Source organism: Lepidochelys kempii, chromosome 4, assembly GCF_965140285.1.
Source record: "Lepidochelys kempii isolate rLepKem1 chromosome 4, rLepKem1.hap1, whole genome shotgun sequence".
Classification (NCBI taxonomy): Eukaryota; Metazoa; Chordata; order Testudines; family Cheloniidae; genus Lepidochelys; species Lepidochelys kempii.
In genome coordinates, this window is record NC_136383.1 from 86,611,085 (window position 1) to 86,636,236 (window position 25,152).

General features: G+C 41.0%; 1 protein-coding gene across 4 annotated transcripts in view; it reads left to right on the forward strand.

Moving 5' to 3' along the window:
* Positions 1-25,152, forward strand: part of SGCZ (sarcoglycan zeta) — an 840,425-nt gene that overhangs the window by 697,156 nt on the left and 118,117 nt on the right. For all 4 annotated transcript variants that reach the window (XR_012158659.2, XM_073341950.2, XM_073341949.2 and 1 more), the window contains one exon: positions 8,624-8,711. Coding sequence is in view for 3 of the 4 variants with exons in the window: in XM_073341950.2 (XP_073198051.1) it covers positions 8,624-8,711 (88 nt within the window). In the remaining variant the exon portion in view is untranslated. The remainder of the gene's footprint in view (positions 1-8,623; positions 8,712-25,152) is intronic.

Genomic DNA, 25,152 nt, shown 5'->3' on the forward strand with positions numbered 1-25,152 from the left:
TAATGAATATTCTATGAAGCTTAAATATTTGACCTCACTACCCCTTGCATTCATAGCTTAAGGGGGAGAAAGCAGAAGAAATCACATTATAAAGCAGTATACTTCCCTTTGTGTGTGTGTGTGTGAGCAATTTCTAAATCCTTCATCCCTGTTTTTGGAAAAGTATGAGGTAAAGTCGCCATCACTTTCAAGGTGTATATCAGAAAAGGAATAGTGACAGGGTATCTTAGCTTTCACTTGCAAAAACTCTCTTTCTGGCAGGCAGAATCTAAGGCTTTTTAAGACCATTTTGTATGCGCAATTATTAATTTACAAATGTACTTATCTGTATTTTTGTGAATCAGCATCCTAGATAATGAAAGTGTGAATCACATATAAGAATAGTATAATGGGTTTAGTGTGCGGGTTGTGGGTGATGTTGGTGTCCTGTTCTATAAAGGAGGGCCTTTCTGGCCTTAAACAATATGGTCGTTAAGAAGAAAAACCATGTGTGTGTGTTTCAAATTAATTCTGACTTTCAAATGTATTTTCCTTATTTAAAACACTTATCCAAATGTGAATGGATGTGTTTAGTTTTGTGTTCTGTTCTATGTGTTAAGTTCATTGTGACATATTGGTTTAACTTTCTGTTTACAGAAAACGTTTTGTGATCATATTTTGGTGCTAACCGCTAGCCCATGCTTTCTCTTTGATAGTCAAATATTCCAAAGATTATCCGTGCAAAAGACTAAGGTTAATTTTCATTCCTAAAACTGCTTCTCATCTCACAACTGTTTTACGCTGGAGTAATTTCAGTACTTGTACAGTCTCCTAGACACCACATATGCCTCTGAGTTGGTTACTGTTATAGAAACTAATTCCTCTGATTCTCTGTCTTTGGAGCCAATAGCTAAGAAAAAAAATAATCACTGTGAAATTCTGGTCTCCTGACATCAATGGGAGTTTTGCCATTGACTTCAATCAGGTCAGGATTTCATCCTATAAGTGTATATAGAAGACATGCATGAATTAACACAGATTTAAGTCCTCCTCTTCCCCTTTCTCTTCTATGTGGAAGACAAGTTCTTGGAGTTGACACAGAGATGTGAGGGAGGAGGTAGAAACTAAGGACAGGTTTGTTCCACCTACCTTTCCATAGAATCGTAGAAGATTTTGGTTGGTAGAGACCTTAGGAGGTCATCTAGTCCAATCCCCTGCTCAAAGTAGGACCAACCCCAACTAAATCATCCCAGCCAGGGCTTTGTCAAGCTAAACCTTAAAAACCTCTAAGGATAGAGATTCTACCACCTCCCTAGGTAACGCATTACAGTGCTTCACCATCCTCCTAATGAAATAGTGTTTCCTAATATCCAGGCTAGATCTCCCCCACTGCAACTTGAGACCATTGCCTCTTGTTCTGTCATCTGCCACCACTGAGAACAGCCAAGCTCCGTCCTTTTTGGAACCCTCCTTCAGGTAGTTGAAGGCTGGTATCAAATCCTCCCTCACTCTTCTCTTCTGCAGACTAAATAATCCCAGTTCCCTCAGCCTCTCCTCATAAGTCATGTGCCCCAGCCCCCTAATAATTTTTGTTACCCTCCGCTGTACTCTCTCCAATTTTTCTACATCCTTTTTATATTTGGGGGTGGGGCCAAAACTGGACACAATTCTCCAGATGTGGCCTCAGAAGTTCTGAATAGAGTTCTGCCACTTAGCTAGTTGGTCCTCAGCGTGTAGCAGTGCATGGGATTCTTCCATGCTAAGTGCAGGACTCTGCACTTGTCCTCATTGAACCTCATCAGATTTCTTTCGGCCCAATCCTCCAATTTGTCTAGATCATTCTGGACCCTATCCCTATCCTCCAGCATATCTACCTCTCCACTCAGCTTAGTGTCATCTGCAAACTTGCTGAAGGTGCAATCCATCCCATTCTCTAGATCATTAATGAAACTGTTGAACAAAACCACCCGCAGCACAGACCCCTGGGGTACTCCGCTTGACAATCGCTGCCAGCTAGACATCGAGCCATTGATCACCACCCATTGAGCCCAAAAATCTAGCCAGCTTTCTATTCATCTTATTGTCCATTCATCCAATCCTTAGTTTTTTTAACTTGCTGGCAAGAATATTATGGGAAACCATATCAAAATCTTTGCTAAAGTCAAGATATACCACATCCACCTTTCCCCATATCCACAGAGTCAGTTATCTCATCCTAGAAGGCAATCAGATTGGTCAGGCATGACTTGCCCTTGTTGAATCCATGTTGAGTATTCCTGATCACCTTCCTCTCCTCCAAGTGCTTCAAAATGGATTCCTTGAGGACCTACTCCATGATTTTCCCAGGGACTGAGGTGAGGCTGATTGGTCTGTAGTTCCCCAGATTCTTCTTCTTTCCTTTTTTAAAGATGAGCACAATATTTGCCTTTTTCCAATCGTCCAGGACCTCCCCCGATCACCATGAGTTTTCAAAGATAATGGCCAATGGCTCTGCAATCACATTAGCCAACTCCTTTAGCACTCTCGGATACAGCACATCCGGCCCCATGGACTTGTGCTCATCCAGCTTTTCTGGATAGTCCCAAACCACTTCTTTCTTCACAGAGGGCTGGTCATCTCCTCCCCATACTGTGCTGCCCTGTGCAGCAGTCTGGAAGCTGACATTGTCTGTGAAGACCGAGGCAAAAAAAGCATTGAGAATTTCAGCTTTTTCCACATCATCTGTCACTAGGTTGCCTCCCCCATTCAGCAAGGGTCTCACACTTTCCCTGATCATCTTCTTGTAGCTAACATACCTGTAGAAACCCTTCTTGTTACCCTTCACATACCTTGCTAGCTGCAACTACAATTGTGCTTTGGCCTTCCTGATTACACCCTGGCATGCTCGAGCAATATTTTAATACTCCTCCCTAATCATCTGTCCAAGTTTCCACTTCTTGTAAACTTCCTTTTTTCATTTAAGCTCCCTGAAGATTTCTCTGTTAAGCCACGCTGGTCGCCTGCCATATTTGCTATTCTTTCTGCAAATCTGGATGGTTTGTTCCTACGCCCTCAATAAGGCTTCCTTAAAATACAGCCAGCTCTCCTGGATGCCTTTCCCCCCTCATATTAGCTTCCCAGGGAATCCTGCTTATCAGTTCCCTGAGAGAGTCAAAGTTTGCTTTTCTGAAGTCTAAGGTCTGTATTCTGCTGCTCTCCTTTCTTCCTTTTGTCAGGATCCTGAACATGACCATATCGTGGTCACTTCTGCCTAGGTTACCATCCACTTCTACTTCACCTACCAATTCTTCCCTGTTTGTGAGCAGCAGATCAAGAGGAGGAGGGCCTCTAATTGGTTCTTCCAGCACTTGCACCAGGAAGTTGTCCCCAGTACTCTCAAAAAACTTCTTGGATTGTCTGTGCACTGCTGAATTGCTCTCCCAGCAGATGTCAGGGTGATCTTAGTCTCCCATGAGAACCAGGGCCTGTGATCTGGAAACTTCTGTTAGTTGTCTGAAGAAAGCCTTGTCTACCTCATCCTCCAGGTCTAGTGGTTTATAACAGATGCCCACCATGACATCATCCTTGTTGCTCTCGCCTCTCAACTTAACCCAAAGACTCTCAACAGGCTTTTATCCAGTTTCATACTGGAGCTCTGAGCAATCGTACTGCTCTCTTACATACAGTGCAACTCCTCCACCTTTTCTCTCCTGCCAGTCCTTCCTGAATAGTTTATACCCATCCATGACAGTACTTCAGTCATGTGAGTTACTCCACCAAGTCTCTGTTACTCCAATCACATCTTAGTTCCTTGACTGTGCCAGGACTTCCAATTCTTCCAATGCTTGTTTCCCAGGCTTATTGTGTTCATGTACAGGCACTTAAGATAGCTAGCCGATTGCCCTGCTTTCTCAGTATGAATCAGGAGGCCGCCCCTGTTACACCCTCCTCATTGTGTTTCTTCCTGGTATCCCACATCCCCACTTACCTCTGGACTTAGGTCACCATCCCACGGTGAACCTTGTTTAAAGCCCTCCTCACTAGGTTAGCAAGCCTGCCTGTGAAGATGCTCTTTCCTCTCTTCCTTAGGTGGATCTCATCTCTTCCTAGCAATCCTTCTTCCTGGAACAACATCCCATGGTCAAAGAATCCAAAGCTCTCTCTCCGACACCACCTGCATAACCACTTATTTACTTCCACAATTCAATGGTCCCTACCTGGGCCTTTTCCTTCAACAGGGAGGATGGACGAGAAGATGACTTGCTCCTCAAACTCCTTTATCCTTCTTCCCAGAGTCATGTAGTCTGCAGTGACACACTCAAGGTCATTCTGAGTAGTATCATCGGTGTCCACGTGGAGAAGTAGGAAGGGGGTAGCAGTCCGAGGGCTTGATCAGTCTCAGCAGACGCTCCATCATATCCTGAATTCTAGCTCCAGGCAAGCAGCACACTTCTCATGTCTCCTGGTCTGGATGGCAGAAGGATGACTCCATCCCCCTTAGGAGGGAGTCCCCGACCACCACCACCCATCTCCTCCTTTTGGGAGTTCTGGTTGTGGAACCCCCATTCATAGGACAATGCATCCCATGCGTTCCGGTCAACGGGTTCTCCTTCTGATCCCTTTCCTAAGATAACTCTTCCAAACCATTCTCCACCAGTACCTGTGCAGAGAGCATGAAAATGATTTCTTACCTCTATCTGCATTGGGGGTACATGGGTTCTCCTCTTTCTTCTTCTGGAGGTCACATGCTGCGAATTTTGTTCCCTGTTCTGCACTGCCCTCTCTGATTCTTCAGCATGCTATACCTGCAGTTCCAAATGCTGACTTCTATCCAGAAAGTCTTCATTTTCTCTGATGCAATGCAGGGTTGATACTTGGGTCTCTAGTCCTTTAACCTTCTCTTCCAATATGAAGACCAGCTTGCACTTCGTACAGATGAAGTCGTTTCTATCCTTTGGGAGAAAGACAAACATGGCACATCCTGTGCAGGTCACAACAGCTGATCGCTCACGATCTGTATCTTCCATCTAAAAGCCTCTTCAGATGGTGTATTTACTGCTCACAGAAGCCTGAAAGGCAAAAACACTCTGGGAGAACTCCCCCAGGCAAACTCACTTGGTTCGTAACTGGCTGCTTTTTTATAAGGCTGCTGGCTTGAAACAGTTGGCCCGGCTCAAAGCCTTCCCTCCAATAAACCACGCAAGGCCCACCTGGAACAAAGCACTCCCAATTCACACTTTTCAAACAAACAACCACACAGCCAAACAGTTACACTTAAGTTACACTACCCTAGGTTTTCATTTACAATCAGATCACTAGTTCAACAAACCTGAGGAGCATGTGATAATGAAGTTAGTTATTCTCCTAAGTCAGAAAAGAAAACAAAAACCCTTAGGATGAGAATGCAAAGACCACTGAGATCGCTACTCAATTTCAGTAAACTGCTGAATCTAGTTTAAACTAGATTCTAAACTGAAGATTTAATTCAACAGGCAAAGGTAGACATGATAATAGCCTCTCTTGATAAGGATATCATTGTTCTGGGTGAGAAGGATGTCTTTCAAAAAATTGACTAGCCAGCAGAGTAAAGGGCTCTTTAAAGATACATTTTGAAGCTTCAGCTGTGTATTATAACCTCTTTTGCCAGAAAGGCAGTTGCCTGTGCTAATGATCTTCAAAGGTCCATAGGGGACATGAAAATCAAATCAGTGCTGAGAAAAATATCCATAGCAGCTGCTTTTGTTGCTGATGCATCCCTTGGCATGATCATATTCTCTGCTCAAATGGTTGCTCTGAACACAATGTCTCAGATAGTTATGGCTCCTCACCTGGAAAGAAAATAGACAAGCCAAGCAAGCTCTTTGGCAGGGAATTACATAAGATTGTTGTCGGGTCCAGTGAAAGACAAAACACACTTACTATTTTGGAAACTAGGTCAAAATAATTTCAGACCTTTCTACAGGCAGAGTACGATTTTACAATTAACAATCACTGGCAATGCAATCCAGAAGAGCTTTTTATTATAAAGGAATGCCCTGAACCAGAAGAAAAAGCCGAGGGGGTATGCAAGATTGAAGTACAGCTCCAATTCATCATTCAAGTAAAATAAGTCCAACTGTGACTTTCTTAGTCATTTCCCCATCTTCTCAACAATGATGAAGAGTTAGTGGGGAGGAGATGATCCCTCTTTCTAGAAAAGAGTGACCATAGGCAACTGTGTTTTTAATTTATTTTCTTAATTTTCTTTTTTAGTTAGAATAACGAAAGAACTGATAATCAGGCTCCTAATGACTTACAATCATTTAAATTCACAAACTAAATATGCAGTTCAGTCAGCTCACCCTCCATGCCAAAGCAGCAGCTCATAATCAAATGCTAACCACCCTATACCTCAATCTGTATCTCAGTACTTCTTCAAAAGTTGGATGAGACAAATGGATCCTGCAGTATGCCCTGGAAGTTGCAAATTCAGGCTGTATTGTACCAGGGGTTGAATGAGAATAGAGAATGTCCTGCCTACTCTCTCTCATATCAACTCTATTATATCAAGAAAGGATCTAGCATCCATGGCTCAGCTGATTGTAACTGTGATAGTGTTTCACAGGGAAAGAGGTGGTCTCTTAGGTAGGCTCATCCCAGGTAATTTAAAGCGTATTAGGTCAAAACCTGATCTTGCCATATGCACAATCAAAGTTTTAGACCAAATATGTTCATATAAGTTCAGATAAATTACAGGACTGGATGGCTTATGGAATTGGTTATTTGATACAAAAAATGTACTTTAGTCACAGTTCTGGGTTAGGTAGTTAATAGAGCTCTGCAGAGTATGGAAGTTCTGGGTCATGAAGGATTTTGAAATTTGGCTTCGTTCAGAATCTGAACAAAAACTGAATTTCTGAATTTTTTTTTAATTTTGTAGTATAAAGTTTAAAAAAAATAAATTTTGAAACAAAAAATCAAAATGTTTCATTCCAAAAAATGTTAAAATAGGATGTTTCAACATCATTGCAACTTCCCCCTAGTTTTCTTCTGAAATAAAATCTGGTATAACTGACCCAATTTAATGAAGTTTCTGTTTCAATGGAACCAAATATTCCAACAAAATATGGTTTTGTCAGTTTCTCCAACCAGCTCTACTTGTTTGTGTATCATCTCATGGCTATTCAATGTAACAGATAAATACAGTAATAATCTCAGGTCATTGTCTACATCACTGTCAATCTTGTTAGTAAGCACTGTGTCGACCTTAGCGGTCTGCATTAAAAGTTCCCTAGTGCACTTTAATGTAATACTGTTTGAAATCACAAACCAATACCTTAAAAATTGAATTTTTAGCCAACATGCAAGTATTCTTATCTAAATCAAATCAATCCAGACCATACCTCTGAACTTTAGAGTTGCTATTCAAATGGATTCCATAAGCTCACTGATTTTGAGTAGGATTATGGCATTTGTTTTCAATTTTCCGTTATAAATCTAATTTTTAAAATATGCATGATGGGCTTCTTGTAGCAATATTATTTGTGCCATATCTGCATGTGGTGTCCTTGATCCGTTTATTTGTGCCAAATGTTGTGGATTTAAAATAGCATACAGTACACCCTTGTGCCAAACGTTGTGGATTTAAAATAGCATATAGTACACCCTAGCATACAGTACACACTTTTCCCTTAATTATAATGAACTTTTAGCTATGATGAACACAGATCCTGGATCCCAACTACAGTACTATACTGTTATAAAAAAAAAAAAAGTGTACGGGGGAGGATGTTGCATATAGGTGCACAATTTTTACCCAGCCTGCCATGGGGTTGCCAGCTGAACTGGCATCCTGGACCCACTCTGCTGGCAGGAGCTGACAGGCCTCATTGTAATTGTTGTTTTTGCTGTAACGTACCCCTGGCTATAATGAACAAATGGCTTGGATCCTGATAGGTTTGTTATAGCGAGAGTGTATTGTATGTCTATTTTAAATATATTTCCCTCCCCTGTTGTATGAAAAACCCATGTAAGCAATTGGACAAACTAAGTAGTGGAACTGATCCTGCACAAGGTCATGTCAAATGAACAAAGCAAAGAAGCTATAAAAAAAAATCCCCTCTGATCTCAGGCACTATCTGTAATAAGTGTAGGGAAAATAATTCATTGTGATTGTTAAGTTGGTGTTATCCTCTGTAACCTTTCAACACTTCTGTTTTGATCAGTCTGGAAATAGGAATAACAGTTATTCCTCCAAATTCTGAAAATCATTAACGTTTGTAAAGTAAGATTGTTATAATGTTTGTTGACGACACTAAGGGTGTTGTATGAAGAATACATGGATTTTGTGTCATGGTAAAGGTTAAGATAAAATGCAACAATTTTATTCTTTTTAGTTTATAAATTGTATCATCCAAATGTGGTCTTCAGAGAATAAAACAATTTCTAGAGCATAATTTCATGTCTGATCTCCAAAAATAGAGGCTGTGCAGTAAGATTTTCATCCTTGTTCTTTGTATATATTGGATATGTAAAATATTTACATGAATATTTACATGAAAATAAGAATACAATATTTTGGCAAGACCCTATCATCATAAGCATGGGGTTATTTTTACAGTTCTAACTGAATTCTACTTCTATATTTTTTTTTCTCTCATTTGCTTGTCTTATACATGTTTACCAGGATAGCCCAATGGTCTTACAGTCTGACAGGAACGTAACAGTGAACGCAAGAAATCACATGGGACAGTTAACTGGACAACTGACTGTAGGTGAGTGTTCTTCTTTAAAGAAGATTATTTGTATTATTTAAGTCTCATTAATAACCTTTTTATTCAGTGATGTAAAATATTTTTTGCAAAAACTCTGATAATCATACTGAAGAATAACATTGGGCCTGATGCAACACTCATTGGAAAGTAGAGCTAGTAGGGGGAAAAAAAAGAGAGAAAATGGATTTTTCATACATCAAAATCATTTATTTTTTCATTTGTTTTTTTTTGTCACAAAAAACAAATATTTCAGCAGACAGTTTTGCATAAAATGAAATTTTTCTGGCTTCTTTCAATTTTTTCATGGAAAGTAATTATCCATTTTCTAACAGAAAGACTTCCATCTCTTCAATGAGCATTGAATAGGTCCCCCAGCCCAGATCCTGAATTCAGTCCTCCACAGATTCTGAATCTGAGTAACAGAATATAAACAGTGTAAACCTATTTGAAATTCTTACCGAGATAACACGATATTGTCTGTGTTGTCAGGACATCACTGTACTGTAATCAGGGTAATATGGAATATATTTCCAGTCATTAATGAAAATGAATTTGATATATCTTTATTTTACAATTGAGGGACAAAATATAAGAGCTAAAAATTCCAAATGAAATTAAAATTCAAAGTGGCCTAAAGTTACTAACTTCCAAATGTAACTAATGGGGTACATTTTATTTTGATTTCCTTTTATGTTATCCTGCTTTTATTAAGTCTACTATTTTCTAATATTTACTATTATAAGTATGATTTATTATACATTAAAGAATTACTAATAATATATTACTAATAAGGCTGTATATTTTAGTGGCGAGCACAGGACTGAAGGCATTCATGGCCTTCCTGGTGGTAATTATGAAAAAGGTCAATCTGCGGTAACCTTTAAAATAATTAAATGTCCTAGATAGAGGATATATTAGAAGGGAAGTAAATGGATACTGGCTGGGAAACCAAAAGTGTGTTGGTTTTCCTTTAACAATAGTTCTGACTTTTTTGATATTGTTGCCTTAAAAACTCTTGATCTTGTCTATCACAAATCTTGCTATGGGGAGGGTAGAAGAAAAACACAAACCTCTACACCCTGTTAGTAATTGCTATATAGTGTTAGTGGTGTTAACAGTTTTAATAGATGGTTCTACTACACAGGATGCTGTAGTAAAAAGTTTTTCATGAAAGTAGTATTTCTGTCTAGGGTTTATATCATTGATGTTATCATAAAATATTGCTGTCATCTTTTCTATGTAGTAAAACTTTTGGATAAAAGAATCTTGTGTTCCCTGGGGAAAGGATATTAAAAAGGGATTTTTTTTAAAATAAAGAACTCTTCTGTCTCATGTTATGAAACCTAAGATGTATTCAACCTGGAGAATCAACATACTATATATTCTACAGGAAAAGGATATGTCCAAATGAATGTTGTCATATTCTTTGTAAATTCAAGAAGAAATAACACAAAATACTGACAGGTTTCAGAGTAACAGCCGTGTTAGTCTGTATTCGCAAAAAGAAAAGGAGGACTTGTGGCACCTTAGAGACTAACCAATTTATTAGAGCATAAGCTTTCGTGAGCTACAGCTCACTTCCTCAGATGCATATCGTGGAAACTGCAGCAGGCTTTATATATACACAGAGAATATGAAACAATACCTATTCCCACCCCACTGTCCTGCTGGTAATAGCTTATCTAAAGTGATTTCCAGCACAAATCCAGGTTTTCTCACCCTCCACCCCCCCACACAAATTCACTCTCCTGCTGGTGATAGCCCATCCAAAGTGACAACTCTTTACACAATGTGCATGACAATCAAGCTGGGCTATTTCCTGCATAAATCCAGGTTCTCACATCCCCCCCACCCCCATACACACACAAACTCACTCTCCTGCTGGTAATAGCTCATCCAAACTGACCACTCTTCAAGTTAAAATCCAAGTTAAACCAGAACATCTGGGGGGGGGGGTAGGAAAAAACAAGAGGAAACAGGCTACCTTGCATAATGACTTAGCCACTCCAAGTCTCTATTTAAGCCTAAATTAATAGTATCCAATTTGCAAATGAATTCCAATTCAGCAGTTTCTCGCTGGAGTCTGGATTTGAAGTTTTTTTGTTTTAAGATAGCGACCTTCATGTCTGTGATCGCGTGACCAGAGAGATTGAAGTGTTCTCCGACTGGTTTATGAATGTTATAATTCTTGACATCTGATTTGTGTCCATTTATTCTTTTACGTAGAGACTGTCCAGTTTGACCAATGTACATGGCAGAGGGGCATTGCTGGCACATGATGGCATATATCACATTGGTGGATGTGCAGGTGAACGAGCCTCTGATAGTGTGGCTGATGTTATTAGGCCCTGTGATGGTGTCCCCTGAATAGATATGTGGGCACAGTTGGCAACGGGCTTTGTTGCAAGGATAAGTTCCTGGGTTAGTGGTTCTGTTGTGTGGTATGTGGTTGTTGGTGAGTATTTGCTTCAGGTTGCGGGGCTGTCCGTAGGCAAGGACTGGCCTGTCTCCCAAGATTTGTGAGAGTGTTGGGTCATCCTTTAGGATAGGTTGTAGATCCTTAATAATGCGTTGGAGGGGTTTTAGTTGGGGGCTGAAGGTGACGGCTAGTGGCGTTCTGTTATTTTCTTTGTTAGGCCTGTCCTGTAGTAGGTAACTTCTGGGAACTCTTCTGGCTCTATCAATCTGTTTCTTTACTTCTGCAGGTGGGTATTGTAGTTGTAAGAAAGCTTGACAGAGATCTTGTAGGTGTTTGTCTCTGTCTGAGGGGTTGGAGCAAATGCGGTTGTATCGCAGAGCTTGGCTGTAGACGATGGATCGTGTGGTGTGGTCAGGGTGAAAGCTGGAGGCATGCAGGTAGGAATAGCGGTCAGTAGGTTTCCGGTATAGGGTGGTGTTTATGTGACCATTGTTTATTAGCACTGTAGTGTCCAGGAAGTGGATCTCTTGTGTGGACTGGACCAGGCTGAGGTTGGTGGTGGGATGGAAATTGTTGAAATCATGGTGGAATTCCTCAAGGGCTTCTTTTCCATGGGTCCAGATGATGAAGATGTCATCAATATAGCGCAAGTAGAGTAGGGGCTTTAGGGGACGAGAGCTGAGGAAGCGTTGTTCTAAATCAGCCATAAAAATGTTGGCATACTGTGGGGCCATGCGGGTACCCATAGCAGTGCCGCTGATCTGAAGGTATACATTGTCCCCAAATGTGAAGTAGTTATGGGTAAGGACAAAGTCACAAAGTTCAGCCACCAGGTTTGCCGTGACATTATCGGGGATAGTGTTCTTGACGGCTTGTAGTCCATCTTTGTGTGGAATGTTGGTGTAGAGGGCTTCTACATCCATAGTGGCCAGGATGGTGTTATCAGGAAGATCACCGATGGATTGTAGTTTCCTCAGGAAGTCAGTGGTGTCTCGAAGGTAGCTGGGAGTGCTGGTAGCGTAGGGCCTGAGGAGGGAGTCTACATAGCCAGACAATCCTGCTGTCAGGGTGCCAATGCCTGAGATGATGGGGCGCCCAGGATTTCCAGGTTTATGGATCTTGGGTAGTAGATAGAATATCCCAGGTCAGGGTTCCAGGGGTGTGTCTGTGCGGATTTGATCTTGTGCTTTTTCAGGAAGTTTCTTGAGCAAATGCTGTAGTTGCTTTTGGTAACTCTCAGTGGGATCAGAGGGTAATGGCTTGTAGAAACTCGTGTTGGAGAGCTGCCGAGCAGCCTCTTGTTCATATTCCGACCTATTCATGACGACAACAGCACCTCCTTTGTCAGCCTTTTTGATTATGATGTCAGAGTTGTTTCTGAGGCTGTGGATGGCATTGCGTTCCGCATGGCTGAGGTTATGGGGCAAGTGATGCTGCTTTTCCACAATTTCAGCCCGTGCACGTCGGCGGAAGCACTGAGAGTTACCAAAAGCAACTACAGCATTTGCTCTGCGATACAACCGCATTTGCTCCAACCCCTCAGACAGAGACAAACACCTACAAGATCTCTGTCAAGCTTTCTTACAACTACAATACCCACCTGCAGAAGTAAAGAAACAGATTGATAGAGCCAGAAGAGTTCCCAGAAGTTACCTACTACAGGACAGGCCTAACAAAGAAAATAACAGAACGCCACTAGCCGTCACCTTCAGCCCCCAACTAAAACCCCTCCAACGCATTATTAAGGATCTACAACCTAACCTAAAGGATGACCCAACACTCTCACAAATCTTGGGAGACAGGCCAGTCCTTGCCTACAGACAGCCCCGCAACCTGAAGCAAATACTCACCAACAACCACATACCACACAACAGAACCACTAACCCAGGAACTTATCCTTGCAACAAAGCCCGTTGCCAACTGTGCCCACATATCTATTCAGGGGACACCATCACAGGGCCTAATAACATCAGCCACACTATCAGAGGCTCGTTCACCTGCACATCCACCAATGTGATATATGCCATCATGTGCCAGCAATGCCCCTCTGCCATGTACATTGGTCAAACTGGACAGTCTCTACGTAAAAGAATAAATGGACACAAATCAGATGTCAAGAATTATAACATTCATAAACCAGTCGGAGAACACTTCAATCTCTCTGGTCACGCGATCACAGACATGAAGGTCGCTATCTTAAAACAAAAAAACTTCAAATCCAGACTCCAGCGAGAAACTGCTGAATTGGAATTCATTTGCAAATTGGATACTATTAATTTAGGCTTAAATAGAGACTTGGAGTGGCTAAGTCATTATGCAAGGTAGCCTGTTTCCTCTTGTTTTTTCCTACCCCCCCCCCAGATGTTCTGGTTTAACTTGGATTTTAACTTGAAGAGTGGTCAGTTTGGATGAGCTATTACCAGCAGGAGAGTGAGTTTGTGTGTGTATGGGGGTGGGGGGGATGTGAGAACCTGGATTTATGCAGGAAATAGCCCAGCTTGATTGTCATGCACATTGTGTAAAGAGTTGTCACTTTGGATGGGCTATCACCAGCAGGAGAGTGAATTTGTGTGGGGGGGTGGAGGGTGAGAAAACCTGGATTTGTGCTGGAAATCACTTTAGATAAGCTATTACCAGCAGGACAGTGGGGTGGGAATAGGTATTGTTTCATATTCTCTGTGTATATATAAAGCCTGCTGCAGTTTCCATGATATGCATCTGAGGAAGTGAGCTGTAGCTCACGAAAGCTTATGCTCTAATAAATTGGTTAGTCTCTAAGGTGCCACAAGTCCTCCTTTTCTTTTTACAAAATACTGAGTAATCTTAAACTACTCAGAATGTTGTATTAATAACTTTACAGAAGTTTTTACTAGAGGTTGGGAATTTTTCAACAACATATTTTTTGTTGGAACATGCCATTTGGTTAAAATCAGAACTTTTTGCAGAAACGTTATGTTTCCACAAAACATTTATCAAGAACTTTTCTCCAGTTCAGGATGTAACTTAGAGGGGGAAAAAGAGACCAAACAAATAGTTTTCGGGTTAGGGGTGTCATCTTCTATGTGGAAGAACCAGGTTCAAGGCCCTGATTTGCTTGACTCAGAGTAGAGGTATGAACCTAGTACTCCCACATGAGTGAGCCCTAACCAGCAAGCTATTGAGTCAGTCTTTATGTCTCTCAGGGTCTCCTTTTGGAGTTGTTCACTTTTTTCAACTAATTATATACTCATTGCAACTCTCTCTCTCTCTCTCTCTCCTTTTTTTTTAATGGAAAATTTTGAAAGCTCTAATTTTTTTATTTCAATACAGGACAAAAACAAGTTTTGAAACCTCAACATTTTTCATTACGCTGAATTCTTGTTTTCTGGCCAGCCTTAGCTTCTACAAATTTGTATTGCTCAGCTTTATTGCTTATGAATAAGGCTACAATTTAATCATGGGTATTTTTAGTAAAAGTCATGGACAGGGCACGGGCAATAAATAAATTCACAGCCCATGATCTGTCCGTGACTTATACTATAAATACCCCTGACTAAATCTTAATGGGGGGATGGTACTGGGGGTGCAGTGCTCTGGGGGGCCGCTGTTGGGGGTATGGAGCCAGTGGCACTGGCTGCTGGGGGCTGCCAGGCAGTGGCTGCTCTGGCTGCCCTGGGGACCACTGATGAGACAATCTTCGGGGCCAGCCACACTGGCCGCTGCTCAGGCAGTCCCCAGGGTCAGCTGCCCAGGGTCACCCGAGCAGCGGCCAGTGCGGCTGGCAGCAGGGCTGCCCAAGTAGCTGGCTGCAGAGCCGCTTCAGCAGCAGCCAGTGTGGCTGTTACCAAAGCCACCTGAGCTGCTGGCCCTGGAACCAGCTGCTTTGGCAACCCTGGGGTCAGCCACACTGGGCACTGCAGAAGTCCCAGAGGTCCTGGAAAGTCACCATATCTATGACTTCTGTGACAGATGCGGAGTCCTACTTATGAAAGCAAAATGCTGCCTCTTCTCCACTTCATTGAAAGCAAAGCATACATTACCTTTCAATTAGGAGTTTTGCATTCCTAAGAAAACTGTTAAGCTAACATTTCAGAGGTGCCGAATTGCAGTCATGTCAGTTTTTCTCCATCCAAAAACATCCATATGTAAGGCCTAACAATTTTTAAAATTAGGGAGGAGCATTTTAATCCTTTTTTGTTAGATGAAAGATACTATAAAATATTTGCATTTAATAACTATAATCCTGACTTGGCAATTTATCACATGTAATGCAGTCTATTAGATTATATTTACATTAAATAAATCAGTGTTTTAGGGGTAGTTACACCCTACTTCAATTATAAGGCTTTCTGTTATAAAACTCTGGTAACAGACTTCTGCGTCTTCTTGGAGTCCTCATCTTAACTGCATCATTTTTACAACATCTTTTACAAAACTTCATCATATTTGTCTACCAAAGGTATTTCTAATAGTTTATCACATTGTTTCCACTCTTTTTCCATAGTAGATATTAATATTATTTTAGTTCTTGCAAGAAAAGAGGTTAAACATCTCTTGGGATGAAAAGCAGCCATTAGTAAATTATCTCTTCTTTGGGCAAATCTACATACTCTTTAATATTTGAACTAGCTATTTGGTATGCAAGTTTGTGATTTTTTTAAAAAAATCCACAAATTTACTTTTAAATAGCACAAAATAATAATAATTAAAATAATCTACCAGTGATTGCCCATTGTATTATACAACAAATCCACAAGTAACAGAGAAAAAATTGAAGTGTGGGGTTGTGAGTAAGGAGAAAGTTAGAGTAGTAATGAGGAATGTTTTCATTTATTAGCTTTACTTCAGAATAACAGAACTTCCCCATACTGCAAAGATATGGGCATGTAATGGAAAAGGTTTAATGTGTAGTTAGATAAGAAACTTGGATATTCTACTGTTCATGAGCACCAACAGAAAAACGAATATGAGATGTGCTCTGTGCTGAGTTTGAGCCATGGCCTTGACTCTCTCAAACCTACAGCCTTCCACAGAACTTTAAAGCAATCAGTGTTTAATGGGATTTGGAATTTGTGCCTTGAAGAAGGGCTTTAATACTTTGCTTTTCTCACAGTGATATTTTTTCATTTTATAAATGATACCTGCTGTTCTCAGTATGCTCCAAGAATAGGTACTAACCTGGACTACTCAGGCATGGCATAGAAAAGTTTTTGGTAAAAACAAGTCAACCTCTCATTAAAAGGTGAGAATTAAAGAATCTGACCTTATAAACATGAATGCTTAAAAGGAAAACCTCCTAACATTATGAAAGCCCAATGGTTCTATCTAGTGTTAGGCCATTAACTATCATATGTTGTTTCTGAACAAGGGGAGGACTGAAATCTGGTTTAGGTACCTTATGTATTGTGATTACTATTTCTGAAGTTTGTTCTCAAGGGAGATGCTCCAGCTTCTAATCAGTCAGAAGACCTCTCTTCCTGCAGAATGTCTATGTTTTGTCTGATGGCTGAGAAAAAATATCTTTTTCAGGAGAGAGGGTTAAGAGATGGTGGGTGGGGAGGAGGGAACTTTTTTTTGGACAGATATTCATATTCATTAATCAGTAGTTCCTGTAAAAGTCTGGTTTCATTTTCCTTTAATTCCATAATTATAAAATCATGAGTGGAGTGGAGAAAGTGAATAAGGAAAAGTCATTTACTTTTTCCCATAATATAAGAACTAGGGACCCCCAAATGAAATTAATGGGTAGCAGGTTTAAAACAAATAAAAGGAAGTTCTTCTTCACTCAGCACACAGTCAACCTGTGGAACTCCTTGCCTGAGGAGGTTGTGAAGGCTAGGACTATAACAGGGTTTAAAAGAGAACTGGATAAATTCATGGAGGTTAAGTCCATTAATGGCTATTAGCCAGGGTGGGTAAGGATGGTGTCCCTAGCCTCTGTTCGTCAGAGGGTAGAGATGGATGGCAGGAGAGAGATCACTAGATCATTACCTGTTAGGTTCACTTCCTCTGGGCACCTGGCATTGGCCACTGTTGGCAGACAGGATACTGGGCTGGATGGACCTTTGGTCTGACCCAGTATGGCCCTTCTTATGTTCTTATGATCAAGCAATGTTGCTGCTATTACACACATTCTTCATGGTCTGCTAATTCATATATTCAAGAATCCTGAGATAGTTTTACAGTTAGTTGCTTTGTAAATTCTAGCTTTGATGACTTTTTGCCTTCACATGGAGTTAAGATTGTTGTTTCAGGCCTGTAGAAACTACACTTGTTGTGTGGGAGTATCATTCACAGAAACCCACCATCTGTGCTGATTATTATAAATGACCATGGGAAATTTGTGTGCAAAAGTAACCAGACTTGCTAGCAGATACAGATGAGAAGAAATTAAACTGATATCTGTTTTAGCCACTTGGTACTTGCCAGTGTCTGTTGCTTCGAGAAGATGCATTATTAAAACATTCTACTTCAGCCGATATTGTTAAAAGGTGGGGTTTCTGTGACACTCATTTACATCTGCCGCAGTGAAGCTAGTACTCTGATGGGTAATACCATGTCTTGTCAAGTCAATACAACGTTGCAAAAGTGTGTGTGCATGACCTGATCTGCTTAGACACATTGTATTTGAGTTTAATATTATAAATAGTTAAAAAGCCTGAAAGAAAACATGTTGTTTTAGTCATTAATGTGAACACCTGGGAACTGTTTAATTGGTCTACAGCTGGTGCAGATTAAATCAAGAGAGTGGAATGTTCCTAACTATAAGTGTCATTTACATTTTGTCCTGTTTATCTTTTTCTTTCTATTTTTTTGATGAAGCAAATCAGGAGTGAGTAGCCTAATATTTTTTAGAAATCTTCAGTACTAACACCTTGTATTGCTGTTAATACAAGTTGTGGAGATTCTTTTATTTATGAACATCGGCCCACAGGATTCAGAGAAATGAATAGTGACCTAAAATGGAAAATGAATTTAATTGTTAATTCATCCTAAAAGTGGAACAAATAGAAAAGAAATAGGGAAGAAAGGAGAGCAACAGAATACAGAACCTGGACTTCAGAAAAGCAGACTTTGACTCCCTCAGGGAACTGATGGGCAGGATCCCCTGGGAGAATAAAATGAGGGGGAAAGGAGTCCAGGAGAGCTGGCTGTATTTTAAAGAATCCTTATTGAAGTTACAGGGACAAACCATCCCGATTTGTAGCAAGAATAGTAAATATGAAAGGCGACCAGCTTGGCTTAACAGTGAAATCCTTACTGATCTTAAACACAAAAAAGAAGCTTACAAGAAGTGGAAGATTGGACAAATGACCAGGGAAGAGTGTAAAGATATTGCTCGGGCATGCAGGAGTGAAATCAGGAAGGCCAAATCACAACTGGAGTTGCAGCTAGCAAGAGATGTTAAGAGTAACAAGAAGGGTTTCTTCAGGTATGTTAGCAACAAAAAGAAAGTCAAGGAAAGTGTGGGCCCCTTACTGAATGAGGGAGGCAACCTAGTGACAGATGATGTGGAAAAAGCTAATGTACTCAATGCTTTTTTTGCCTCTGTCTTCACGAACAAGATCAGCTCCCAGACTACTGGACTGGGCAGCACAGTATGGGGAGGAGGTGACCAGCCATCTGTGAAGAAAGAAGTGGTTTGGGACTATCCAGAAAAGCTGGACGAGCACAAGTCCATGGGGCCGGATGCGCTGCATCCGAGAGTGCTAAAGGAGTTGGTGGATGTGATTGCAGAGCCATTGGCTATTATCTTTGAAAACTCATGGTGATCGGGGGAAGTCCCAGATGGATGGAAAAAGGCTAATGTAGTGCCCATCTTTAAAAAAGGGAAGTAGGAGGATCCTGGGAACTACAGGCCAGTCAGCCTCATCTCAGTCCCTGGAAAAATCATGGAGCAGGTCCTCAAGGATTCAATTCTGAAGCACTTAGAGGAGAGGAAAGTGATCAGGAACAGTCAGCATGGATTCACCAAGGGCAAGTCATGCCTGACTAATCTAATTGCCTTCTATGATGAGATAACTGGCTCTGTGGATGAGGGGAAAGCGGTGGACGTGTTGTTCCTTGACTTTAGCAAAGCTTTTGACACGGTCTCCCACAGTATACTTGCCAGCAAGTTAAAGAAGTATGGGATGGATGAATGGACTACAAGGTGGATAGAAAGCTGGCTAGATTGTTGGGCTCAACGGGTACTGATCAATGGCTCCATGTCTAGTTGGCAGCCAGTATCAAGTGGAGTGCCCCAAGGGTTGGTCCTTGGGCCGATTTTGTTCAATATCTTCCTTAATGATCTGGAGGATGGTGTGGATTGCACCCTCAGCAAGTTTGCAGATGACACTAAAGTGGGAGGAGAGGTAGATACGCTGGAGGGTAGGGATAGGATACAGAGGGACCTAGACAAATTAGAGGATTGGGCCAAAAGAAATCTGATGAGGTTCAACAAGGACAAGTGCAGAGTCCTGCACTTAGGACGAAAGAATCCCACGCACAGCTACAGACTAGGGACCGAATGGCTCGGCAGCAGTTCTGCAGAAAAGGACTTAGGGGTTACAGTGGACGAAAAGCTGGATATGAGTCAACAGTGTGCCATTGTTGCCAAGAAGGCCAATGGCATTTTGGGATGTATAAGTAGGGGCATAGGGGCATTGCCAGCAGATGGAGGGACGTGATCATTCCCCTCTATTTGACATTGGTGAGACCTCATCTGGAGTACTGTGTCCAGTTTTGGGCCCCACACTGCAAGAAGGATGTGAAAAAATTGGAAAATGTCCAGCAGAGGGCAACAAAAATGATTAGGGGACTGGAACACATGACTTATGAGGAGAGGCTGAGGGAACTGGGGATGTTTAGTCTATGGAAGAGAAGAATGAGGGGGGATTTGATAGCTGCTTTCAACTACCTGAAAGGGGGTTCCAAAGAGGATGGATCTAGACTGTTCTCAGTGGTAGCAGATGACCGAACGAGGAGTAATGGTCTCAAGTTGGAGAGGGGAAGGTTTAGATTGGGTATTAGGAAAACTTTTTCACTAGGAGGGTGGTGAAACACTGGAATGTGTTACGTAGGGAGGTGGTGGAATCTCCTTCCCTTGAAGTTTTTAAGGTCAGGCTTGACAAAGCCCTGACTGGGATGATTTAGTTGGCAATTGGTCCTGCTTTGAGCAGGGGGATGGACTAGATGTCCCTTCCAACCCTGATAGTCTATGATTCTATGAATGTTGGTTTGTGAACATTACAAAATCTGAAATGCTCCTGTAAGAGTGTAAGAGGAATACAGGTGTATACAATGTTGTTGAAAATCTCAGGAACAAGACTTCTCACGGTTGATTCTTTACGACCTTACACTTTCTATTTACACATGTACAAAAAGATGTAAAATGCTACCAAATCAGAACAGTAGCATTTAACACCCACTTTACACAAATATAAATGACTACACAAGGGGCCACAGTGTGGATAATCTGGACCCAGATCTTGACGTCCAAATTGCTGCACTGGTCAAACTTTAAGAGAATACACTCTCTTCATCTGAGATATTTGGAAAAGTGTCCATACTAGACTAGGAGGGTCTGAGGAGCAGGGCTAAATTCAGCCAGAGCTATCTGGAGCAGAGCTCCATTAACTATTTTCAAACCTGCAGAAGCCCCGGTGAGCCCCACTGGGGCTATAGCCCCAAGCCCCACAGTGCCCAGTGGGTCTCTGGGAAATATTCAATGAGAATTTAAGCTCTTCTGAAGATCTTCAAATGGAAGATTAATCTAGCTACCATTTTCTGTTTTAAAGAAAAGAAAAAGTATGGTATGATCATTCAGGGAGATGGAAGACCCTGAATAAAACTGTTAATAAATGAGGTACTCCATTCCATGAGAGACTCAGGATGATGAAGTATATTCAGTAGAGGTGGGTTATAAAGTACATCATGAAGACATTTTGGAGCACATCCCAATCTACAAGGGGTGAAGGGGGAAAGTATAAACAATGGTGACAGGTAGTATTGGAGAATTCAATTGTATATGTTTAAATATAAAGTCATGGCTCTGAGTCGTTATAATAACAACAATGCCATGTCTGTCATCAATGCACAGTGCTAGTTGTCTTGACGCTGAAAAATTACAAGGGGTGGAAGTCACAGGAACAGCAGCTCTCTGTGTTGTTATCACTATGGATTGTGCTGAATGGCCAGGCAAATGGTAGAATCTGAAGAAGCATGTGTTGTGTTTGTGAATGTTACTGAAATTGTATTTGTTTTTAATAATAAAAATATTGGACAGATCATAAGGAGCTTTCATTTTGTGTGATGAAATCCTAATTTTAGTTGAAGGGTCTCTTTAGGAACATCACAATAATGCAAAGATAACTTTAATGTCAGTGACTGAGCAGCATAGGCAAGTAGGACAGGTGCAGAATAACAATTGGATAAGGGGGGAAATTGTACCTCCAGAAATAATAAATTTTTCATCATGTAGTCATTACATGGGTAATGTTGAAAGATGTATTTTGTTTCAGCCATTTTTTTTTTTTAAAATGAGTGCCTGATTAGGATCTTAACTTCATATGTAGGCGCCTATATCAGTGGCTTAATTTGTAAAAACACTGAGCACTTCATTGTTCCTATTGATCTCAGTGAGAACAGCTGAATGCTCTTTGCTTTTCAGCCCCTTATTTAGGTATCTAAATTGTTTTTGGAGCCTAACCTTTAGGCACCCATTTTTGAAAATCTTGGACCTAGATCCTATTTCTGAACCCTGTTCTGGCTTTATTTAAAACAAGCAAGCAACCTTTTGGTCTAAAATTTTTCATTTTACACTGCAGAACAGAAATTAGAACTTTCAAATTAAATTTTTTTAAACAGCTTAGATTTCAAAATTCCAGGTTCACAGAAGGAAAAAAAACTTTTTCCAACTAAAACGTCTAACTAAAAATTGTTCAACCTTGTTAGAAGAGTTGGAAACTCAGAAATGTTTTATATTTATGCCTTTAAACTTTGCTAGCACTTAGCATTGACATGTAGTGCATAAGTTAATTTTTGAAATCATAAGACACAAAACCAAAAGTTCCAAAGGCAAAAATCTTCATTAATTCTCAGTTAGAATTAAGAATTTATACATGAAAATTTTCAAGAAATTATCATTCAACGTGCCCACACAACCTTAACTGTACCCTTTTCTTGCAAATCTTGTGTAAATGGAACACCCATTAATGTCTTCAGACTATCTCTATTAGTTTGCCATGTGTTCCTACCTACCCTACATAAATACACAAAGACTGTGGCTTTGTCTGCACAGGAATTCAGTATTCAACAAGACAGCATGTGATTTGGCAGAGTGCTCGCTACTCTACATTAACTCACCATGAGGATGCTCTTTTTAAGTACTAAAAGTGCCCTTTGTTTAGTATACTTTAAAGCGTATTAATCTAAAGTGCCCAATGATGCTTTTACTGAGCAGTAAGAGCGCCCACCTTGTTGGAATTCCCTCTGAGACCTCTTTCCACTCAGATTCCCAAGAGTGCAGTTTGACTCCAGCTTTCGACAGTCAACTATCTTTATTTGCAAAAAGAAAAGGAGTACTTGTGGCAGCTTAGAGACTAACCAATTTATTTGAGCATAAGCTTTCATGAGCTACAGCTCACTTCATCGAACGCATAAAGTGGAAAATGCAGTGAGGATGTTTTATACACACAGACCATGAAAAAATGCGTGTTTATCATTTCAAAAGGTTTTCTTCCCCCCCTCCTCTCCTGCTGGTAATAGCTTATCTAAAGTGATCACTTTCCTTACAATGTGTATGATAATCAAGGTGGGCCATTTCCAGCACAAAGCCAGGGTTTAACAAGAACGTCTGAGGAACAGTGGTGGGGGGGAGGGGTAGGAAAAAACAAGGAGAAATAGGTTACCTTGCATAATGACTTAGCCACTCCCAGTCTCTATTCAAGCCTAAGTTAATTGTATCCAATTTGCAAATGAATTCCAATTCAGCAGTCTCTCGCTGGAGTCTGGTTTTGAAGTTTTTCTGTTTTCAAAACCAGACTCCAAGGGGGGGTGGGAAACCTTTTGAAGTGATAAACACCCATTTTTTCATGGTTTGTGTGTATAAAACATCCTCACTGCATTTTCCACTTTATGCATCCGATGAAGTGAGCTGTAGCTCACGAAAGCTTATGCTCAAATAAATTGGTTAGTCTCTAAGGTGCCACAAGTCCTCCTTTTCTTTTTGTGAATACAGACGAACACGGCTGCTACTCTGAAACCTGTCTTTATTTGACATACATCAATGCTAAGGTGATCAGACTAAAACACAGAGGGGATGGATGCAGGGTACATCACAGCTCCAAAATTACTCCGAAATTCTCTCCCTTAATATATATAAAACACATTTCATTGCATTTACTATACATTGCATCACACATTTGTTCGATTGGCTTGGTTACTTTGCAGGCATCAATCCCTGTGCAGCATGCATTATTACTGTCCATGGTTAGACCTCCCTCTTTCCCTCCTCTCTACATTCCTAAGTTATTTTGTCCCTTGTTATCTAGTTCATAGTAAATAGTTCCCTGGATGTTCTCTCTCTTATTTCAGTTGGCTCATTCTGACTTCTTAGCCTACTGACATATTTACTTATATTTAGTACAAACATTCTGTTTTCAACCTGATGATTCATTTACCTCCCCAATTCTGTCTTCAAATAAATGAGGCCTCCCTCCGTGTGTTAATTACTCATGTCTTCCAGTGGAAGTACTTCCAGAGTCCCAGTGTGGCTTCAGACCATCACAAGGCACAACCAACATGATTTTCGCAGCCAGGCAGATCAGGAAAAATGTCAAGAACACCAAGAGCTGGACATGGCCTTTATCGATCTGACCAAAGCCTTCAACTGTCAACCATGAGGCTCTGAGGAAAGTCATGTCAAAGTTTGGCTGCCCAAGCAAATTTATCACCATTGTAAGACTCCTCCATGACCAGATGACTGCCTCCATCCTGTGCAGTGGCTCTATCTCTGAGCCCTTTGTCATCCGAACTAGTGTAAAACAAGGCTGTGTAGTGGGACTCAGCCTTTTCTCCATCTTCTTAGCAGCTGTGAAAACACTAACCCAAGGCCATCTACCACAGGGCATTGGCATCCAAGATCGGATTGACGGCAACCTCTTCAACCTTTCTCATCTCCATGCCAGAACTAAAGTAATATCAGCAACAATAACCAAACTCCAGTACCTAGATGATTGTGCTGTAGTTGCACACTCAAAGGAGGATCTACAAACAGCCCGTAATTGCTTCTCTGAAGCTTACAAAAGCCTAGGGATAACTCTGAACATTGGCAAAACAAAAGTTCTCCACCAGCTAGTCCCTGGTCAATCATCGGACCCATCAAGGAAGATCTACATCAACAAAGAAAAACTAGAAAATGTAGAATACTTGCCAATCTTGGCAGCCATCTCTCACAATGGGCAGACATAGATGTTGAGATTCAGCACAGAATTCGCTGTGCCAGCCTTGCCTTTTGCAGACTGTCTCGCCGGGTGTTCAACAATCACAACATCAGAACACATACTAGACTTTTAGTTCATAAAGCGGCGATAACCCCAACTCTCCTCTACGGCTGTGAGACTTGGGTGACCGACAGAAAACACCTGAAAAACCTGCACTAGCACTTTCTTCGGAAGATCCTCAACATAAAGGGGGAGGATCACCACACTAATGTCGGTGTCCTCACAGAGGCCAACATCTTTAGTGCTGAGGCCCTGATTATTCATCTTCAGTTGAGGTGTAGCAGGCACTGTGTGCACATGCCTGATGTATGCTTACGAAAACAACTGCTGTATACCTAACTCACCAAAGTAGAAAGGAAACAGGGAGGTCAAAAGAAATGCTTTTGACACCCTCAGGATAAACATCAAGTGATGTGGCATTGACATTACACACTGGGAGACAGCAGCCTAGGATGGAGATAACTGGTGAAGACTTGTCCGAAAGGGAATGTCCACTTTTGAGGAAAATCGCCTTGCCCTGGTCACAGAAAAACGCCAGAAAAGAAAGGAAAAACAATGG